The sequence below is a fragment of the Pseudophryne corroboree genome, chromosome 6, assembly GCF_028390025.1.
Source record: "Pseudophryne corroboree isolate aPseCor3 chromosome 6, aPseCor3.hap2, whole genome shotgun sequence".
In the NCBI taxonomy this organism is placed as follows: domain Eukaryota; kingdom Metazoa; phylum Chordata; class Amphibia; order Anura; family Myobatrachidae; genus Pseudophryne; species Pseudophryne corroboree.
The window spans coordinates 285,984,121-286,002,053 of NC_086449.1; the positions used below are offsets into that span (position 1 = coordinate 285,984,121).

At 38.6% G+C, this 17,933-nt stretch overlaps 1 protein-coding gene across 1 annotated transcript in view; it reads right to left on the reverse strand.

The window, feature by feature from the left end:
• Positions 1–2,065: 2,065 nt before the first annotated feature.
• The window catches only part of ONECUT1 (one cut homeobox 1), a 58,603-nt gene continuing 42,735 nt past the window's right edge, over positions 2,066–17,933 (reverse strand). Inside the window, exon 3 of the mRNA XM_063926107.1 lies at positions 2,066–8,779. Coding sequence (XP_063782177.1) covers positions 8,493–8,779 — 287 coding nt within the window. The 3' untranslated portion in view covers positions 2,066–8,492. The remainder of the gene's footprint in view (positions 8,780–17,933) is intronic.

The following is a 17,933-nucleotide window of genomic DNA, read 5'->3' on the forward strand; positions in this document are numbered from 1 at the left end:
TAGTTGGCTTTATATCTAACGGAGAAGATGTATTAAGCCTGGAGAAGTGATAAAGCAGTGATAAGTGGAAGGTTATAATGCACCAGCCAATCAGCTCCTAACTGTCATTTTTCAAACCCGTATGATTGGCTGATGCGTTATCACCTTCCACTTATCATTGCTTTATCACTTCTCCAGGCTTAATACATCTGCCCCACTATCTCTAAGTCCTGTGCAGGATACCCAGAACTCTGCAGCATATATTCACACTTTAAAGAGGCCTACTGATATGAATTAAGATTATGGAAACTTTTTCTCCTAAAAATGTTTCCCCTCCTGTCTGCTTGGGATTGGGTGCAGCTAGCTCTGTGAGCAGACTGATTACATTTTAATCATTCAACTGGACAGACATCTGTATCTCTACCCACTCCCTGTTGTGGATCAGTAGGAGACCTTAATGCATAAAGCTGATAAATGATAACTACACCGGGTGTACTTTACTTTACAAACTATATTGATATTAACAGCAGGGACGAGAGAGGTAAATAAGTAGGTTGGTATAGTTTTAATAAATGCTATGTACTTTCAATGAAAGCTCTTAATATAACACGTCTACCCTTTAATTTTGAGACAGAAGTGCATTCCAATGCTATATCCTGCTCTTATATTGTGAAGTCAGGCAGTCACCTTTACCAAGATGGCTACTCCAACCTTCACTGTGTGATCCCGCCCCCCTGTGCCATATTGGATGCGTGACTCTTATGTATTGTATGTAACCAGGGGTGGAACGACCATTGGTGCAGCGAAACTAAGGGGCCTACTGCTGCCAAGACAAGCAATGAGTTTTCCTCTGGCTGGCCACCTGACCATTTTGCGTAAAGTCAGAAAACTGGCAGAGTGCTGGGAGGAGGGAAGACTCCACTTTCTGAGGAACCTGTCCCTTTTATTATGGAGGTGGGGATGGCCTAGTGTGTGTGCAGCTGCACCAGTCATCCATCTGAGCCACATTGATAGGGGAGTCCTGCCACTTATCAGTGCCGACAATTACTGTTGTGTACTGCCCTGTATTGCTGTGTACTGCCTGTCTGTGAATTAGAAGCAGCTGTTGTAACTGGTGATACCAGAGCCTGCCTGACATGCGGCAGTGAAAAGAGTGAAGTGAGCCAGTGGAGAAGTTGCCCATGGCAACCAATCAGCATTGACGTAACATATATCAAGTACATTCTATAAAATTATATGTAGCAGCTGATTGGTTGTCATGGGCAATTTCTACACTGGCTCACTTCTCCGCTCTTTCCACTGCTTCATGAATAGACTGTACCAATCTGGGGAAGGTTCAGGATGCTGCTGTGGTCCCACCCTTACCAAGGTACAGCCCCCCCATTCTCCACACAGTGCAGGAATGTGTGCTTGTACATCTGTCACCCACTGCCTCTCCCTGCCACACTTTGCCATGTGGCATTTTATGAACTTGGGGTAGAGTGGAGGAGGGGGGCCCAAAGCTGTTATCCTGAATAAACTTCCAACCTGTTTAAGAGTACACTGTCTGACTTAAATACCATTTCACATTCTACTGGTGCCTACTGTTTACGCCAATAGGACATATCAACTTTAATTTTAAATTTACATTTTTCATAAATTGCAACAGTTTATTTTATCTTCCATGTTTTAAAATATTAACATTTAATGTATTCTGTGAAACTGATGTTGGGCATGTAATACATTTCAGTTTGGGAACTGGAGCAAAACAGGAGTGTTCCTTTCAATGAGGAAAGCTAGATGGAATTAATGTCAGATCTAATTTTCTATCTTCTTAGATCAGCACTATCTCCGCCTAACAAATAAATCTTTATGTCAGAATTAAATACACTCTGAAAAGGCCATTTCAGCTCTTTTGTGAGAATTTTTACATTGTGTGCGTTGATGGATATCGTCTGATGCTGGATGATATCTTTAGAAGATATTCTAAAATATTTTTTTCCATATCCAGGTTTTGGTGATATGGGATGATATTACATACAGGAGAACTTAGTAATATACTATAAACCTTTAAATCCAGATAAAGAAAAAGGGTAAACATTGCAGATACATTGATGAAATTTATTTCATTTTCTGACATCAAAGTAATTGTCACTGCAAATTGATGCAGATTACTAAGTGTGCCTTGTAGATGTCAGAACAGTTTCCAAAACACAAGACTCTGTCGCACAGTAAATCAATGCACAGTATTATACAAGAGTTAATGACACTTATCACATCTGCATTTCAGTAATATGGTAATTATGGTAAACAAAAAAAGCAAACAAAACAAAAAATAAAATAAAATACAAAAAATTGAATAAAACACAAAAAGACACAAACAGAGGGTAAAGGTGAAGTAAAGCCATAGATAAAATTGTAGAAAAATCATGCATCTGAAAATGCTATGTATTACAACCCTCACATATGAAATCATGTGGATGGTACACGCTTGGTGCACCAATTCTTGGAGTGGTCAATCTTCTCTAAACTTGCCTCATGCTTGACCAACCCTTCCAACAGGGATGTGACAGCAAGCAGTTAATTTAAGCATTGCATAATGTCATAGGAGATGTGTGGAAGGGGAGGCATTTTATAAAGAATAGTGCACAAATAGCAAAAAAGGTTATGTAACCCAGAGTATTCTGTGATTTTTCTTTCTAGTAATATTAAGAACATGAAAGCAATCATTCAATGGATTACAGCACCTCTTTTAAATATATGTGCACTAGTTTCCATAACGTTTTTCCGTTTTCTTCACCTATGTGTTAATTAGGGGTCGATGTATCAAGAAGTGAAATCAGTAGAGAAGTGGACTTGTGTAGAAGTTTAATAAATGCTATCTCAAAGATGATTGGCTTCGTCACTGGTCTACTTCTTCAATCCTTTAATTGCTTTATACATCAACTCTTTGGTCTCTACAGATCCAGCGGAGATTGTGGACCAGCAGGGTAGCAACAAAATGTTTTTCAAAGGTCACAAAGAAATTATCAAATTTTTGGATATATTTTGTTTGGGGGGGTTATCCTTAGTTTACCTTTAATGCTCTGTACTTTTGAATTATTTACACATTTTTTAATTAGTAGCAGTCCAGCTGCCCTTCATAACTAATCTGCCATACAAGAGGCAACCAAAATGAACATTCCCATCCCAAACTTGTTACCTGCAACATCTGTAAACCACAGATTTTAATTTAGAATGACAATTTATTTATAAAGTTCAGCAAATATCCAAATACAAGTTTGACGCCTTCTTCTTTCTATACCCGTGCTTATGGCAAATTATACATATTTATATACACACTTAAACAAAGCAATTCATAAGAAATAAATCACACAAATGCCAGTGCTTGATTAACATTGAACAACATCTGAAATATTCTTTGGATGTGCAGGTTATACCCACAAAATAACCCCCTAAGAAATAAATTAACAACAAAAACCCATAAAATGTACATACATACATACAAAAGACTTCTTTTTGGTTTGATAACAATACCTTTATCAGTAAAAGGTATAGGGATCTGGCAGTGTTTAAAACACACATCAGCCTCTGCTAAGATTTTTCTTTATACACCCTGCACAATCAAGAGAAAAATATCTCTCCATCATTACATCTTAGCAAACAAACAAAACGATTGTAACATGGTACTTTGGTTGTTTTGAAACGGACTATATACAGCTATTTTCAAACTACAATAGTTAAATTATGCAGAGATTAAATAACCAAAATCTAAATTAAATATGACATGTACAGTTCATTAAAAAAAAGAACATAACCAAATGTGTTTTACATAGAATTGATTTTGTTTTACCCTGTAAAAAAATATCTAATATCAAACACAAAGTGTCATTGTTTAAAAACAAATAATAAACAAAACAAGACCTAAAAATCTTCATTGCATTCAATTTTGCAACCTGTCCTAAACCTATCTCTTCCTTTCTTTACAGGGGGAAGATTTTTTTTTTCTTTGGAGAGAGCAATAGAGAAACTCAAATAATGAAATAAAGGAAGTACAAAATAAATATGCATTATAAAGCTTCTGAATGAAGGTTAACATTTACCAAACTAGTAAGTTCTGTCTTATCACATAGACTTTCTATACAACATAACCCTAAAGATTTCTTATACTATGAGGTATTTGGAGAAATTGGTAAGAGGACTGCACGGCCTACATCCAGGCAATAGGTACTCAAAGCGAGATAGCTAGGCGCAGAGAGATAGAAGGATAGATGGGGAGAGAGAGGAGACTGCCAACAGCTAGGACAGACTAAAACTTTGGTTCATCAGCTATAGAAGAAGAGTGTAAAATAAAATCCTTTGGTATCAAAGAAATGTTCATTGCATGGTTGCACTGCAAAAGCACCACGGTGAAGAGTTATTCCTTTATCAGTATTATTATTATTTAATTAGTGGCCTTTCTAAGAGGCTGAGGTATTTAAAGATGTATAAGGTGAGATAGAAGAGGTCAACAGCGGTTTAACACTTTGGTATAAGCAAGGCACTCGTCCTATGAGTTTACAAAGTTTGCAACATTTTTGTTTAAAGCTTTGTTTTTTCCCCCAAGCATTGTTAATGGTTTGGTATGTACTTTTTTTTTTTTTACAGAAGGCATCAGATGACCATTGAAAGACAATGATCATGGTCTGGCTTATAGAAGGCTGGACAGCCATCAGCACGATTTATTGTTAGACCACAGCTTCTTTAAATGGATGTTTAGTTTCTGTGTCTGATGTATTCTGTGGCTGTCTGCCTGTGTAACCAATGTTTGTATTGGAGTGAGTCTTGGACATTGGAAAAGGCTGTCATGCTAACTCCTGAAACATCCCTTCCCGTATTGGCAGATAACCCACAGAGATGGCTATTTTATATTCTAGGTATTTTGAAACATCCATGTCCAACAAAACAGATTTATTTATTTATTTATTTTTTGGGGGGGATAAAATTACCATTGAGAATTGATGAGCCAGGCCATGATCATGTGAGGCCATCTGGTCTCTCTGCTATTGAGTCCATCAGTCTCAAGGGTGCTTTGCAGCACCTCTGACCCTGAAGGGGTTAATTATAATATTTATGGGAAAAAAAGAGTTATATTTCTCAAAGGTCAGGGGTCATGGGTCAGAAATCAGGGAAAGGTCGCTGAGTGCCTTTGGCAGACGAAGGCCGTGCATGAACAAAATCTTTGGTATTCTTTGGTATCATCAATGTGATTAAAATCACTAAATGGAAATTGAGTGAGGTAGCATCTTTGGTTCACACTATAAATAGTCGATCTTTACACTTTTTTTTATTTTATTTTATTTTTTTCATACATGGAAGCAGCTATTTCTTTGCTTCTTTGTCGTTTTAGGAAATAGTTACCAAATGTATTGTATAGCTAACCACACCACAATAGACCAAAAGGCCAGCACAATGAAATCAGACTGACCTCTGTGATAGGAAATTGAATGCACCATGAACACTAATTAGGCAACACAGCCAAAGTACTTTCTCTTTGTTTGCTAAATGCATAGTTTTTTTTTAATTATTATTATTATAACTTAGATCTGAAGTACAAAAAGAGATCCCTACTGTGTCACTGCCCTTCCAGCTCTATAGAGTGGACTTGTCCTAAGACTCTTTGGTATAGCAAGTATTCAACAGTAAAGATTGAACATTTAAATTAAAATAACAAAAAAAAAACCCTTCAAAAAGCAAAAACACCTCCCCCCTCCGAAACGGTACGGAACAATTCAGATCTAACTTTTGGAAATGTATATATTTTTTCTAATTGCACAAAATTATATTTTAACATATCAAATATATTAAACATAAGCAGACCTATGCCATAAGGAAAATGTTATATTAACCCATTCATGTACCAAATCATAACCATGTAAAGGCAATGTCCTGAGGTCTAATTGATATCCTACAAATGAAAGGACTGTTCTGTGATTATGTTATTACTGATTATATTGGCTAGGGAAAAACATAATTTATATGGTGATACAATATAACCAGGTTTTAATAAGCTAGATTTGCTCCAAAACACCTGCTACTAAACATAATAATATTATTGTCTATGATCATTTCCATATGTTAAGGAATAATTCGGGTTTATTGGGGCTGAGCACTGAGGAGACTGGTAATATGGATTTGGTAACCAATTATGGATTGTTTAATGCCATGAAATTGCATACCGGTATTCGGTATAACATCACTGCTATTGAAACAGGGCTCTTTGGTATCAGCAATGAGTTGACTGATTACATCTCAAAACATTTCAAACAGAAATGAAACCATATTTACCATTCTGCAAATAAAACTAAACACTTGGATTTCTTTTAAACAATAAACTATACTTTGTTTGTGTGTGCAACACTAGCTACATTGTTTTTGGAATAGGATATTATTAAAAATGAACATAAAATGAAAGTAATAATATAAATTAAATGAATTGTAGCATTTATATCACTGTGAACTGTTGATAGCTCAGTGAATATAATAATGTACCTTCTTGTACATGGCAAATATGTAGTGGTATGAAAACATAGGCAGTCACCTTGGATTTCTGAATTATATAATTAAGACTACAAAAAGAAAGTTTATAGGCAAAGTATGATAGGTTAGTTTATAGGCAAAGTAGTGATTGGTTACCTATTTTATCATCTTGTATTGAGAGTTCACCACCGAAATGAGACCTTTTTTACTTGAGCTTGTAAATTACTATTTAAATTAAGCTGCCTCTATAGCAAAAGTACTGTAGGCATTTTTTTGATATCTAACTCCCAACATGTTCTCTTTGTTGTTTTTTGACAGGCCATGTTGGGACTTCTAGTTCCACAGTAACTAGAATGCCAGATGTTCCTCAAGCCTTATCTTTAGAACAGAAATGACAATGAAGCTTTCTAACACATAGACTCAAATGCAATAGCCTGTGATTAGCAGGCACTAGCGTAATTTCAGTAATAGAGTTGCTAGGTTTAAAGAAGCAATGAGTTTTAAGGCAGAACCAGGTTGGTTTTTCCTTAAAACAAACAGGGGCTTTGAAACTATTGACTATTGACTAGCAAATCACAAGTCAATCACAAGCATATCACATTTGGCCATACTGTACTTTAGTTTATAGATTATCACTGTTTTTTTAAATGTCATTGTTTCATGCTTCAACTGGCCCTAATATTTATTATTATAATTATGCACATTGTTATGTTACTGTATGCATTGTCATTTCTGAAGAAAACAGCGCCAAACCAGATCTTGTAGCAGGGAACCGGAAACTTACACATGTCTCCCCAGTTACCACTGGCCCCATGCAGTCAACTTTGGCAACAGTAATCAATCGTATGGCTGCATTACTTAATTTGAAATAAAGGCAGCTAAATTGTTTGGGATTGGGTGGGTTGGTGGTTGAAACATGAAATAATTAGCTTCAAAATGTTGCTGGTCTCAGTTTGATGAAAACTAATCTTACTAAGAAATAAAATTATTGTATATCCGGGTTTTAATTTTGAGATGGACACACACCCACACAAACAGACATCCACACTTGAGCATATATACACACACAATCCATAAGCATAAAAAAGAAAATATCATACAAGCTCTAGATATTTGTGCTCGATTCAAGTAGACCGTACCCTTCAAATATCTTTGGTGAGAAAGAAATCCCTATTATTATGCGTCTTTACAAATAACAGTCCTGTTTATAATGAATGTTTGTGAGTTTTCTTTTTTTTTTCTTGTAAGAAATTAGAATAGTTTATACCTACATTTCTTAATACAACATTATGTAAAAATATCACTGGAATATTAAAATCACTGGAATAAAACACCTGGACTACTATACTAAACATGTTCTTTGGTATGTTGCACTTGTGGGAGAGGTTGTGTTTCTATTTTCTGGACAACTCTTAACAAACAAAGAGAATGCACAGGTCTAGGTGCCATTCAGTCATTTGACCACCACCGGCAAGCCTTGAAACCGCTAGTTTCAAACGACACAATTACAGTCAGTTCCAATAAACTCAAGATGACTTGTTGGTCACACCATATCCCAACCTACAGACAAGTTATGACCAAATTCCTTACCACTGGATTGTATACAGTACTGACTTACAATACACCTTCATGTTTAAATGTGTGGCGGCAATGAATGACCATATCAGAAATTGTCCATTCAATGACAACAGACCACGATGTTCCAAACCACCACACGGCAAAGTACGGTGAGGATGATGATGATGGCTAAAGGTGTAAGGTCAGTGGAGTTTTGTTTCATTATTATTATTTTTTTTGCAAGTCGTTCTCCTGAAAAATGTCTTAAGAATAAAAGTTCACCATACAGGAGAAATGAGTCTTTGGTTTCTTTGGACTTATAAATAATTTTGGTTTAAAATAGTTCTCAAAGTATAAACCTGTTATTTTGAGGTCCTTGTCCTTTGTATTAAAGCTTTTCCACCGAGGTTGTAGTTTCTTTTTATTTATTTATTTTTGTATTTTTATTTGTGTTTCCTTCATGCTTTGGTACAAGTGCTTGATGAAGATGATGTATTTCCCGAACTGCCGTCATCTTGCCACTTATCTAGACTCCTCCTGCGAGCATTCATAAAGAAATTGCTGACTGTGCTGAGCTCCAAGCCAAGCTGCTGTGAAATTGTGATTTGTAACTCTTTGGATGGGCGTTTATTTTCTTTGAATATTGCATGGAGAGTCCTACGTTGGACATCTGTGAAGACCAACCTTGGCTTTTTTGGTGTATTCCCTCTGTCTTTACCATGATCTTGTTCTTTTCGTTTACATGCTGAAAAAGGAAAATAATATATTAAACAAACAGTATAAATGTAAAGCATGCATAAAATGTAACAGATAGAGCACATCAGATACCACTGGCACTATAGCTTAGTGTATACCATCATAGCATGACTATCATTGCTAGCCTTATTGTAAAACAGTATGAACAAAATCTCCTATTATTGGAATTTCAGTAACTACAATTCAATGTATAGTCTTATACTCTTTGGATAAAGAATTGTTAATCCCACTACTATTAATAACAATAAGTGACATTTCAGGACATCCTTGAACTTTCAGGGGGAGATGTACTAACACTTGACGAGTGATAAAGTGCAGATAGATAAAGTACCAGCCAATCAGCTCCTAACTGCCATGTTACAGTCCGTGTAGAAAAATGACAGCTACAAGCTGATTGGTTGGCACTTTATCACTCTCCAAAGCTTAGTACATCTGACCTTCATAAGTATGATGAGGCGATGCCAGAAACAGATCTCAGGAGGCTGTCCTAGATTACTATAGGCACTGGTGGAACTTATATATGGTGCCAAGAACTAGAGTGAACCAGTGGCGGCTCTTACCTATTTTAGGTAGGGGGGTTGCCGCTGCCCATGCCGGAGAGGAGAGTCCCATGCCCTAGTGCCTGCGCAATGTTACGGACAGATGCCAGGACCGGCGCATACACAGTAGTGGCAGCGATATAGCGCATGCACAATCCCCCGGCTTCTATGGACTGCACAGAATGCAACCCATAGAAGCCAACTAGGGCTGACAAGGCAGGGATTGGCTTTCTATAGCCAGCTCTCTGCTAACTGCAGCCTTGTCTGGTAGTCCCAGAGGGAGGAAACACCTCCCAATGGGTCTGCCTTGTATGTCTGTGACTGACAGGTAGGACTTCTAACAGGAAGTCACTGCCAGTCACAGTGAAGTCAGACTGCATCTGGTTCGCTGACACGGAGAGGGGTGGCGGATTTTTCCTGGGAGGCTGCAGTCCTGCAGCCCATAGGTAAAATCCGCCACTGGAGTGAACCCAAAATTGCCTTTTCTTATCTCAGTGGAGTGATGGATAAATGAACTGCTGTTGGGCTTTTTGAACATTGTAATGCACTTGTGGAGGTTGCAATATTTTATAAGAAAGAGGGGGGATAATGTTATCAATGCCATTCTTAGTGTAATTGATAGAAGAGAAAATCATGCTGTCTACCTACAATCCATTTGAAGGAAGCAAACTTAATACATAGATCCCAGCCCCAAGTGTTGCACTACATAAGGCAGTTTTTTCCTATTACCCCTTGTCCTTCTATGGAAAGGAAAACATATCTTATTGCAGAAATATATTTTATCCCCCATCCTGTATGTGGCATCTTTGAAAGTTAAACAAATGTAGAAGTGAACTAAAAATAAAAGTCTCCTCATCTCACAATTTAATCCGCATCTAGTGTAAAATACAGCAGCGGGTTGGTTTGAGTAATAAACTTTGGCATTTTGTATGCCCATATTAGTGATTGTACATACATCCCACATGCTCACACTCCTCTAGCTGAGGCCCCTTCAACAATTTTCATACTGAAAAATAATTGGTATAATAATAAAGGGGGAAAAAAATAAACAGTCTTAAAGAAAAAACTATTTCTATGTCCCACCATGAGCAACACTGCACTATGGTATTCAAAAGAAGCAGCAACAATAGCAATATGTGTACAGCATTAATGAATAATAGAGGAAAAAGATCCTTTTATCACAATTTAAAACTTATGCCATGTATACCTATGTTTATGCATATACTTATTGAATTAGTAGATTGTGCTCCGGTACCCTCCAAGGGAAAAAACTAAACAACATTATTCACAATGAACTGAAATTCTGATGAGTGCTCTCTGGATTACCTGCGCTTCCTATATATACTTAATGCTATTGTACAAGGACAATTAGGAAATGGGACAAATTAAAGGCAACTTGAGGAAGAAACAAGTATATAGTATACAAAATATAAAACATATCTAAACAAGTGTTTACTTTTAACTAAAGTCTATATTTTACACACACACACACACACACACACACACACACACACACACACACACACACACACACACACACACACACACACACACTGCAGTACATAAGTATGTGTGTGTGTTATTTGTAACATTACAGATTTGGGGAAGAAACATTTCTATAACATAGTTTTAATAGTCACAAGCTGGAGCAAAGTCAACTCTGATATCTTCAAAAATAATGTTCCGTTCTACTTTTATCTTTTGTTTAAGTAAGACTTATCGGCTAATAAACACATAGTGACCTATCTGTTTTGTGATAAGAAGGCGCCTCTCGGATTGTATTGCTGGTAGCAGTTGGGTCCAAGAGCTACCTATTATCAGGACTGTGTCTGTGACTACGTTTCTCTATAACATAAGACGTAGTTGCTCACAACACCACATGCTGCTTAAAGACTGTATGTCTGCAAACTTATCTGCAAAAGTAATCAGTGTCACAAATCAATAGACAACGCCAATAATTCATATATAATTAGAGCCCTGCAAATGATCCTTATTTGGCCTAGTATCTGCACTGCCATTATCAGGCCACAAAGAGTGATACCACAACATATTTAAAGGAGGGTTTGTTTTTATCACAAGAGCACAAAGTTCAAATGTTTATAAAATTCCTTACAGCCCGAAGTTATTCCTAGCACTGCTTATTGTCGAACGACGAATGCAATGGCTGTTTATATAGTTAGTTGAATGATTTACATATAAACCATTGTGTGACATTATCATAGAAAGATAGTTGTTATACATCTATATCTATATACTACTTTGCTCTGAACTGAGCTACCTTTTGTCATATACACAATCTGCTGCATGTGCCAAGATCTGAACTTTCCTGATTGCTTCCTTTCCTGCCTGGCCAGCAGCTTAGTACGTATATATGGCGCCGTCTGCTTACTCTCCTATTGATTTTTTTTCTTGCAACTTACTTTCAGCTTGTACATTACACAACTCTAAAACCAACCTGCTTACCTAAAAACCATAATGAGGCAATAGAATAATGTCAACAGATATACAAGCTAGTGATATCGGTAGATAGATATACAGTGTATGACTCTGACGCTGCCTCAATGTCTACAAACTTATGATGGGATAAAGAGCAGAAGAAATAAATGATACATCTTACAGAAATGAAATACTTTTATGCATTATCAGGAAGAACAATATAGAATCAATTTCACCTCCACACATACATTATAATTTCCAGTGTTGTACAGTCAATTACAAAGGAAGCTCTCTTGGGGACAAAATACTTTGTGCCTTGTTTGTTTTTCAACAATGCATTTACAGCATTGTTCTCATCCTCAATATAATTATCTCCATATAAACTAGATAGATAGATAGATAGATAGATAGATGATAGATAGATAGATATGAAAGACAATTCAGTATTTTGTTAGGTATATTGTTCCATCCCATTCAGTTCTGAGAGGATATAATCTGTTTAATAACCCTCTAAAAGGGTCTTTACCTTATCTGAAAATGCATGTAACAACTTAGTTAAGGATAGGAAGATTGTCTTCTTTGTCTCACTTTAGTAATTAGTGGATAATCACCAAGACTGTATCTTAATTTACTATTTGCAAATTAAAAGGAAGTCTAATTGCAACACCTAAATTACCTTAATGGACAATTTTGTGACTTCATCAATATTTTCATTACATTTGGCATCCTTACTGCTTACTGTAAGTACTGTAGACTTGGCCTGTCCACCAATAGGCTGTGCTGTTGTGCTGTTCCTGAGCTACAAGCATCTGTTCATCACATCTTTCAGGTTCTAATCCCTTCAGCAAATAAGTATATTTCTAATATCTATCTATCTATCTATCTATCTATCTATCTATCTATCTATCTATCTATCTCTCTATTATGATGGAATCGTATTACCATTAGCTAGCTTTGATGTGTTAAACAGTCTACCACACAGGGCAAAGAAATACAAATGTCAAGTTTCCTAAATCATACAATGTCTGCTAATTAAAATCTGTTCATAAACATTCAATGCTATGAAATGCACCCAGATACTATAATTTATCATTACATGGCAATATCAATGTGACAACATGCATAGGCAGTCCATACTTGTAAATACTGACATTACTAAGATATGGAAATAATATGCATGTAGCAACATATTGTTTTATGGGGATGCAGTCAGGTGTCCACTGTCCAGCGGTCGGGATCCCGACGGTTAGCATACCGATGCCAGGATCCCAGTCGCCAGGATGCCGGCAAGTGGCCTAGGGGTTATTCCCACTCATGGGTGTCCACGACACCCATAGAGTGGGAGTAGATCCAGTGGTGGGTGCAGTGAGCCCACAGTGCGTTGAGTGCAGCGTGCTTGCAAGGGGCTTAGTTGCACTCACCCCCCTGCTGGCATCCTGGCAGACGGGATCCCGGCATCGGTATGCTGACTGTTGGGATCCAGACCGATGGTCACCCGACCCCAACCCGTTTTACGCAAGTATATTAAAGATTAGAGGTTTGTAACCACTTCATCTAATACTATCTATCTATCTATCTATCTATCTATCTATCTATACACAGTATATATATATATATATATATATATGCTAGGAAATTAGGAGAGCGCACTTGTAAGTTAAAGGTAATATCTTTATAATAAAAATGCAATAGTAACGTACATTTCAGTTTTGGATAAAAAACACGGCATAAGTTTAAAAAACGTCACGGCTCTGCTCTGTTCAGTCTCGCTGATTCCACTGCACTGGTTTCGGTTCCAGCAGCTGACGTCACAACGCCCACGGTGAGTAGCCACGGCCAACGCGTTTCAACAAGTAACGGTCTTCGTCAGGGGATGTGGTCATTGTCCATAGACAGGGTTTTTATATCTATACCCTTCATTACAATTTAACACTTTCACATCAGTTTTAAAATGAGAGACAGGTTTAGCTATATTCGAATTTTCACCATTACAACAATTCACAACAACATAACTCATAAAAGAGTGTAGTGCACTAATCTATCCCAACTCTAACAAACATGAATTTCCTTACATGACATTAACCAACATTAACTTTTAATCATTTTATTAGTACCTAGCTATATATCTTATAACCAAACGAGGTTAACAAACCTCCCCAAGTCCGATAGTTAATTGGGATCAGATCAGTGTGCTGCACTTTACAAGCCTTTTTAAAAAACATATTTATTCACAACATCTGTATGAAATATAATTCCATATATCTATTTATTAAAATCATTAATTAATAATAGAGCATATATCAATACTCAATAATTACTAAAATAATACATCCTAAAGAATATATATATATAGATAATACAAGGCAAACATAATACTACAGTCGGACCAAAAAGATTTTTTCTAGACTTTAAAATGAAACCGCAATCCAACAGATAGAACTTCCGAACATTGACAAGTAACTATTAGTCATAAGTCCTTTGATCTCCTATAATCGGAATACTATTGATTCAATGCATTTTAACCTCTAAGTCTGGGCTCATAATTTGAATCCACAGGTCTGGACTCAGCCGCTGCCACTTATGGCCGAGTCCCGACCTGTGGATTTCAAATAATGAGTAGTATTATGTTTGCCTTGTATTATATATATATATATATATATATATATATACTGCTCAAAAAAATAAAGGGAACACTAAAATAACACATCCTAGATCTGAATGAATGAAATATTCTTATTAAATACTTTGTTCTTTACATAGTTGAATGTGCTGGCAACAAAATCACAAAAATTATCAATGGAAATCAAATTTATTAACCCATGGAGGTCTGGATTTGGAGTCACCCTCAAAATTAAAGTGGAAAAACAAACTACAGGCTGATCCAACTTTGATGTAATGTCCTTAAAACAAGTCAAAATGAGGCTCAGTAGTGTGTGTGGCCTCCACGTGCCTGTATGACCTCTCTACAACCCACACAAGTGGCTCAGGTAGTGCAGCTCATCCAGGATGGCACATCAATGCGAGCTGTGGCAAGAAGGTTTGCTGTGTCTGTCAGCGTAGTGTCCAGAGCATGGAGGCGCTACCAGGAGACAGGCCAGTACATCAGGAGACGTGGAGGAGGCCGTAGGAGGGCAACAAACCAGCAACAGGACCGCTACCTCCGCCTTTGTGCAAGGAGGAACAGGAGGAGCACTGCCAGAGCCCTGCAAAATGACCTCCAGCAAGCCACAAATATGCATGTGTCTACTCAAATGATCAGAAACAGACTCCATGAGGGTGGTATGAGGGCCCGACGTCTACAGGAGGGGGCTGTGCTTACAGCCCAACACCGTGCAGGACGTTTGGCATTTGCCAGAAGACACCAAGATTGGCAAATTCGCCACTGGCGCCCTGTGCTCTTCACAGATGAAAGCAGGTTCTCACTGAGCACATGTGACAGACGTGACAGAGTCTAGAGACGCCAAGGAGAACGTTCTGCTGCCTGCAACATCCTCCAGCATGACCGGTTTGGCAGTGGGTCAGTAATGGTGTGGGGTGGCATTTCTTTTGAGGGCCACACAGCCCTCCATGTGCTCACCAGAGGTAGTCTGATTGCCATTAGGTACCGAGATGAGATCCTCAGACCCCTTGTGAGACCATATGCTGGTGCAGTTGGCCCTGGGTTCCTCCTAATGCAAGACAATGCTAGACCTCATGTGGCTGGAGTGTGTCAGCAGTTCCTGCAAGACGAAGGCATTGATGCTATGGACTGGCCCGCCCGTTCCCCAGACCTGAATCCAATTGAGCACATCTGGGACATCATGTCTCACTCCATCCACCAACGCCACATTGCACCACAGACTGTCCAGGAGTTGGCGGATGCTTTAGTCCAGGTCTGGGAGGAGATCCCTCAGGAGACCATCCACCACCTCATCAGGAGCATGCCCAGGCATTGTAGGGAGGTCATACAGGCACGAGGAGGCCACAGACACTACTAAGCCTCATTTTGACTTGTTTTAAGGACATTACATCAAAGTTGGATCAGCCTGTAGTGTGTTTTTCCACTTTAATTTTGAGGGTGACTCCAAATCCAGACCTCCATGGGTTAATAAATTTGATTTCCATTGATAATTTTTGTGTGATTTTGTTGTCAGCACATTCAGCTATGTAAAGAACAAAGTATTTAATAAGAATATTTCATTCATTCAGATCTAGGATGTGTTATTTTAGTGTTCCCTTTATTTTTTTGAGCAGTGTATATATATTCTTTAGGATGTATTTATTAGTAATTATTGAGTATTGATATATGCTCTATTCTTAATTAATGATTTTAATAAATAGATATATGGAATTATAATTCATACAGATGTTGTGAATAAATATGTTTTTTAAAAAGGCTTGTAAAGTGCAGCACACTGATCTGATCCCAATTAACTATCGGACTTGGGGAGGTTTGTTAACCTCGTTTGGTTATAAGATATATAGCTAGGTACTAATAAAATGATTAAAAGTTAATGTTGGTTAATGTCACGTAAGGAAATTCAAGTTTGTTAGAGTTGGGATAGATTAGTGCACTACACTCTTTTATGAGTTATGTTGTTGTGAATTGTTGTAATGGTGAAAATTCGAATATAGCTAAACCTGTCTCTCATTTTAAAACTGATGTGAAAGTGTTAAATTGTAATGAAGGGTATAGATATAAAAACCCTGTCTATGGACAATGACCACATCCCCTGACGAAGACCGTTACTTGTTGAAACGCGTTGGCCGTGGCTACTCACCGTGGGCGTTGTGACGTCAGCTGCTGGAACCGAAACCAGTGCAGTGGAATCAGCGAGACTGAACAGAGCAGAGCCGTGACGGTTTTTAAACTTATGCCGTGTTTGTTATCCAAAACTGAAATGTACGTTACTATTGCATTTTTATTATAAAGATATTACCTTTAACTTACAAGTGCGCTCTCCTAATTTCCTAGCAACAATAACTTTCTGCTCCATTGGCTTGGAGCTGGATGTAGCTGCACGTGGAGGAGTTAAAAAAGCAGGAGAGGAATTAACTCTGGAAGCATTCGGACTATTTGCGCAGAGACTGAGTATTTCAACACTATATATATATATATATATATATACATATATTACAATAACTATGCCAACATTGTGTGGTGTTTCTAACGTAATTCACAGATCTAAATCTAGAAAAACAGTCTAAGAGAATACTGTACTAATTCAGAACAAATGGAATTTCCACTTTAAACAATGTTTTGCCTAAAGGCCCCTCCTCTGTTTAGTAGAGTTATAACCCATACCAATGTCAGACTGGAGCATGAAGGGCTGACCATAGGAAAGCAGTGGTGTGGGCCCATGCTTAAGGGGAGTGACCAATTAACACAGATAGTATGGCCAATCCCCCCAGAGCATTGGCTAGCCATTAGAGACCATGTAACTGACCCTTTAGTAGAGTAACAATGTAACCAATGTGCCCATCAAGAATTTCACCTGTACCCCTGTGGGCGTGTCTGACCTAAACTTCCACACTCCTAATTTAGAGATAGTCTTTCTCTACATATGGATTTGTTGACCCCAGGCTGGGACACTGGGCCGGCTCTAGGCATGTTCGAATAGAGCGGCCGCGCAGGGCGCCACCCTTAATGGGCGCCACGCGCTGGCGCCGCCATATTCGATGCTGGAGCCGGCCCTGTGTGTGTGCTGCTGCAGCATTTGGCGGTCGCGCTGTGTATGCGCGCTGCGCGGCGCCGGTATCTAACGTCAGACGCCGCGCATAGCCCGCCTGCACAAGTGGCCGCCCGCCCGCCCGCCAGCCCGGACCCAGGCTCAGGCTCACTCGCCCGGCCTCCCGCCCGCCCGCCAGCGCTCCCACACAGGCGGACAGCAGTACTCCTCCCCAGCGCCGCAGGTATTTTTTTTTTGGGGGGGGGGGGGAGAGAACCGCACTGTGGGGGCATTTCTGGCACACAGGGGGCATTTTTGGTTATGTGGGGGCATTTCTGGCACTGTGGGGGCATTTCTGGCTCTGTGGGGGGCATTTCTGGCACTGTGGGGGCATTGCATATCTGGCTCTGTGGGGGCATATCAGGCACTGTGGGGACATATCTGGCCCTGTGGGGGCATATCAGGCACTGTGGGGGCATATCTGGCACTGTGGGGACATATCTGGCACTGTGGGGACATA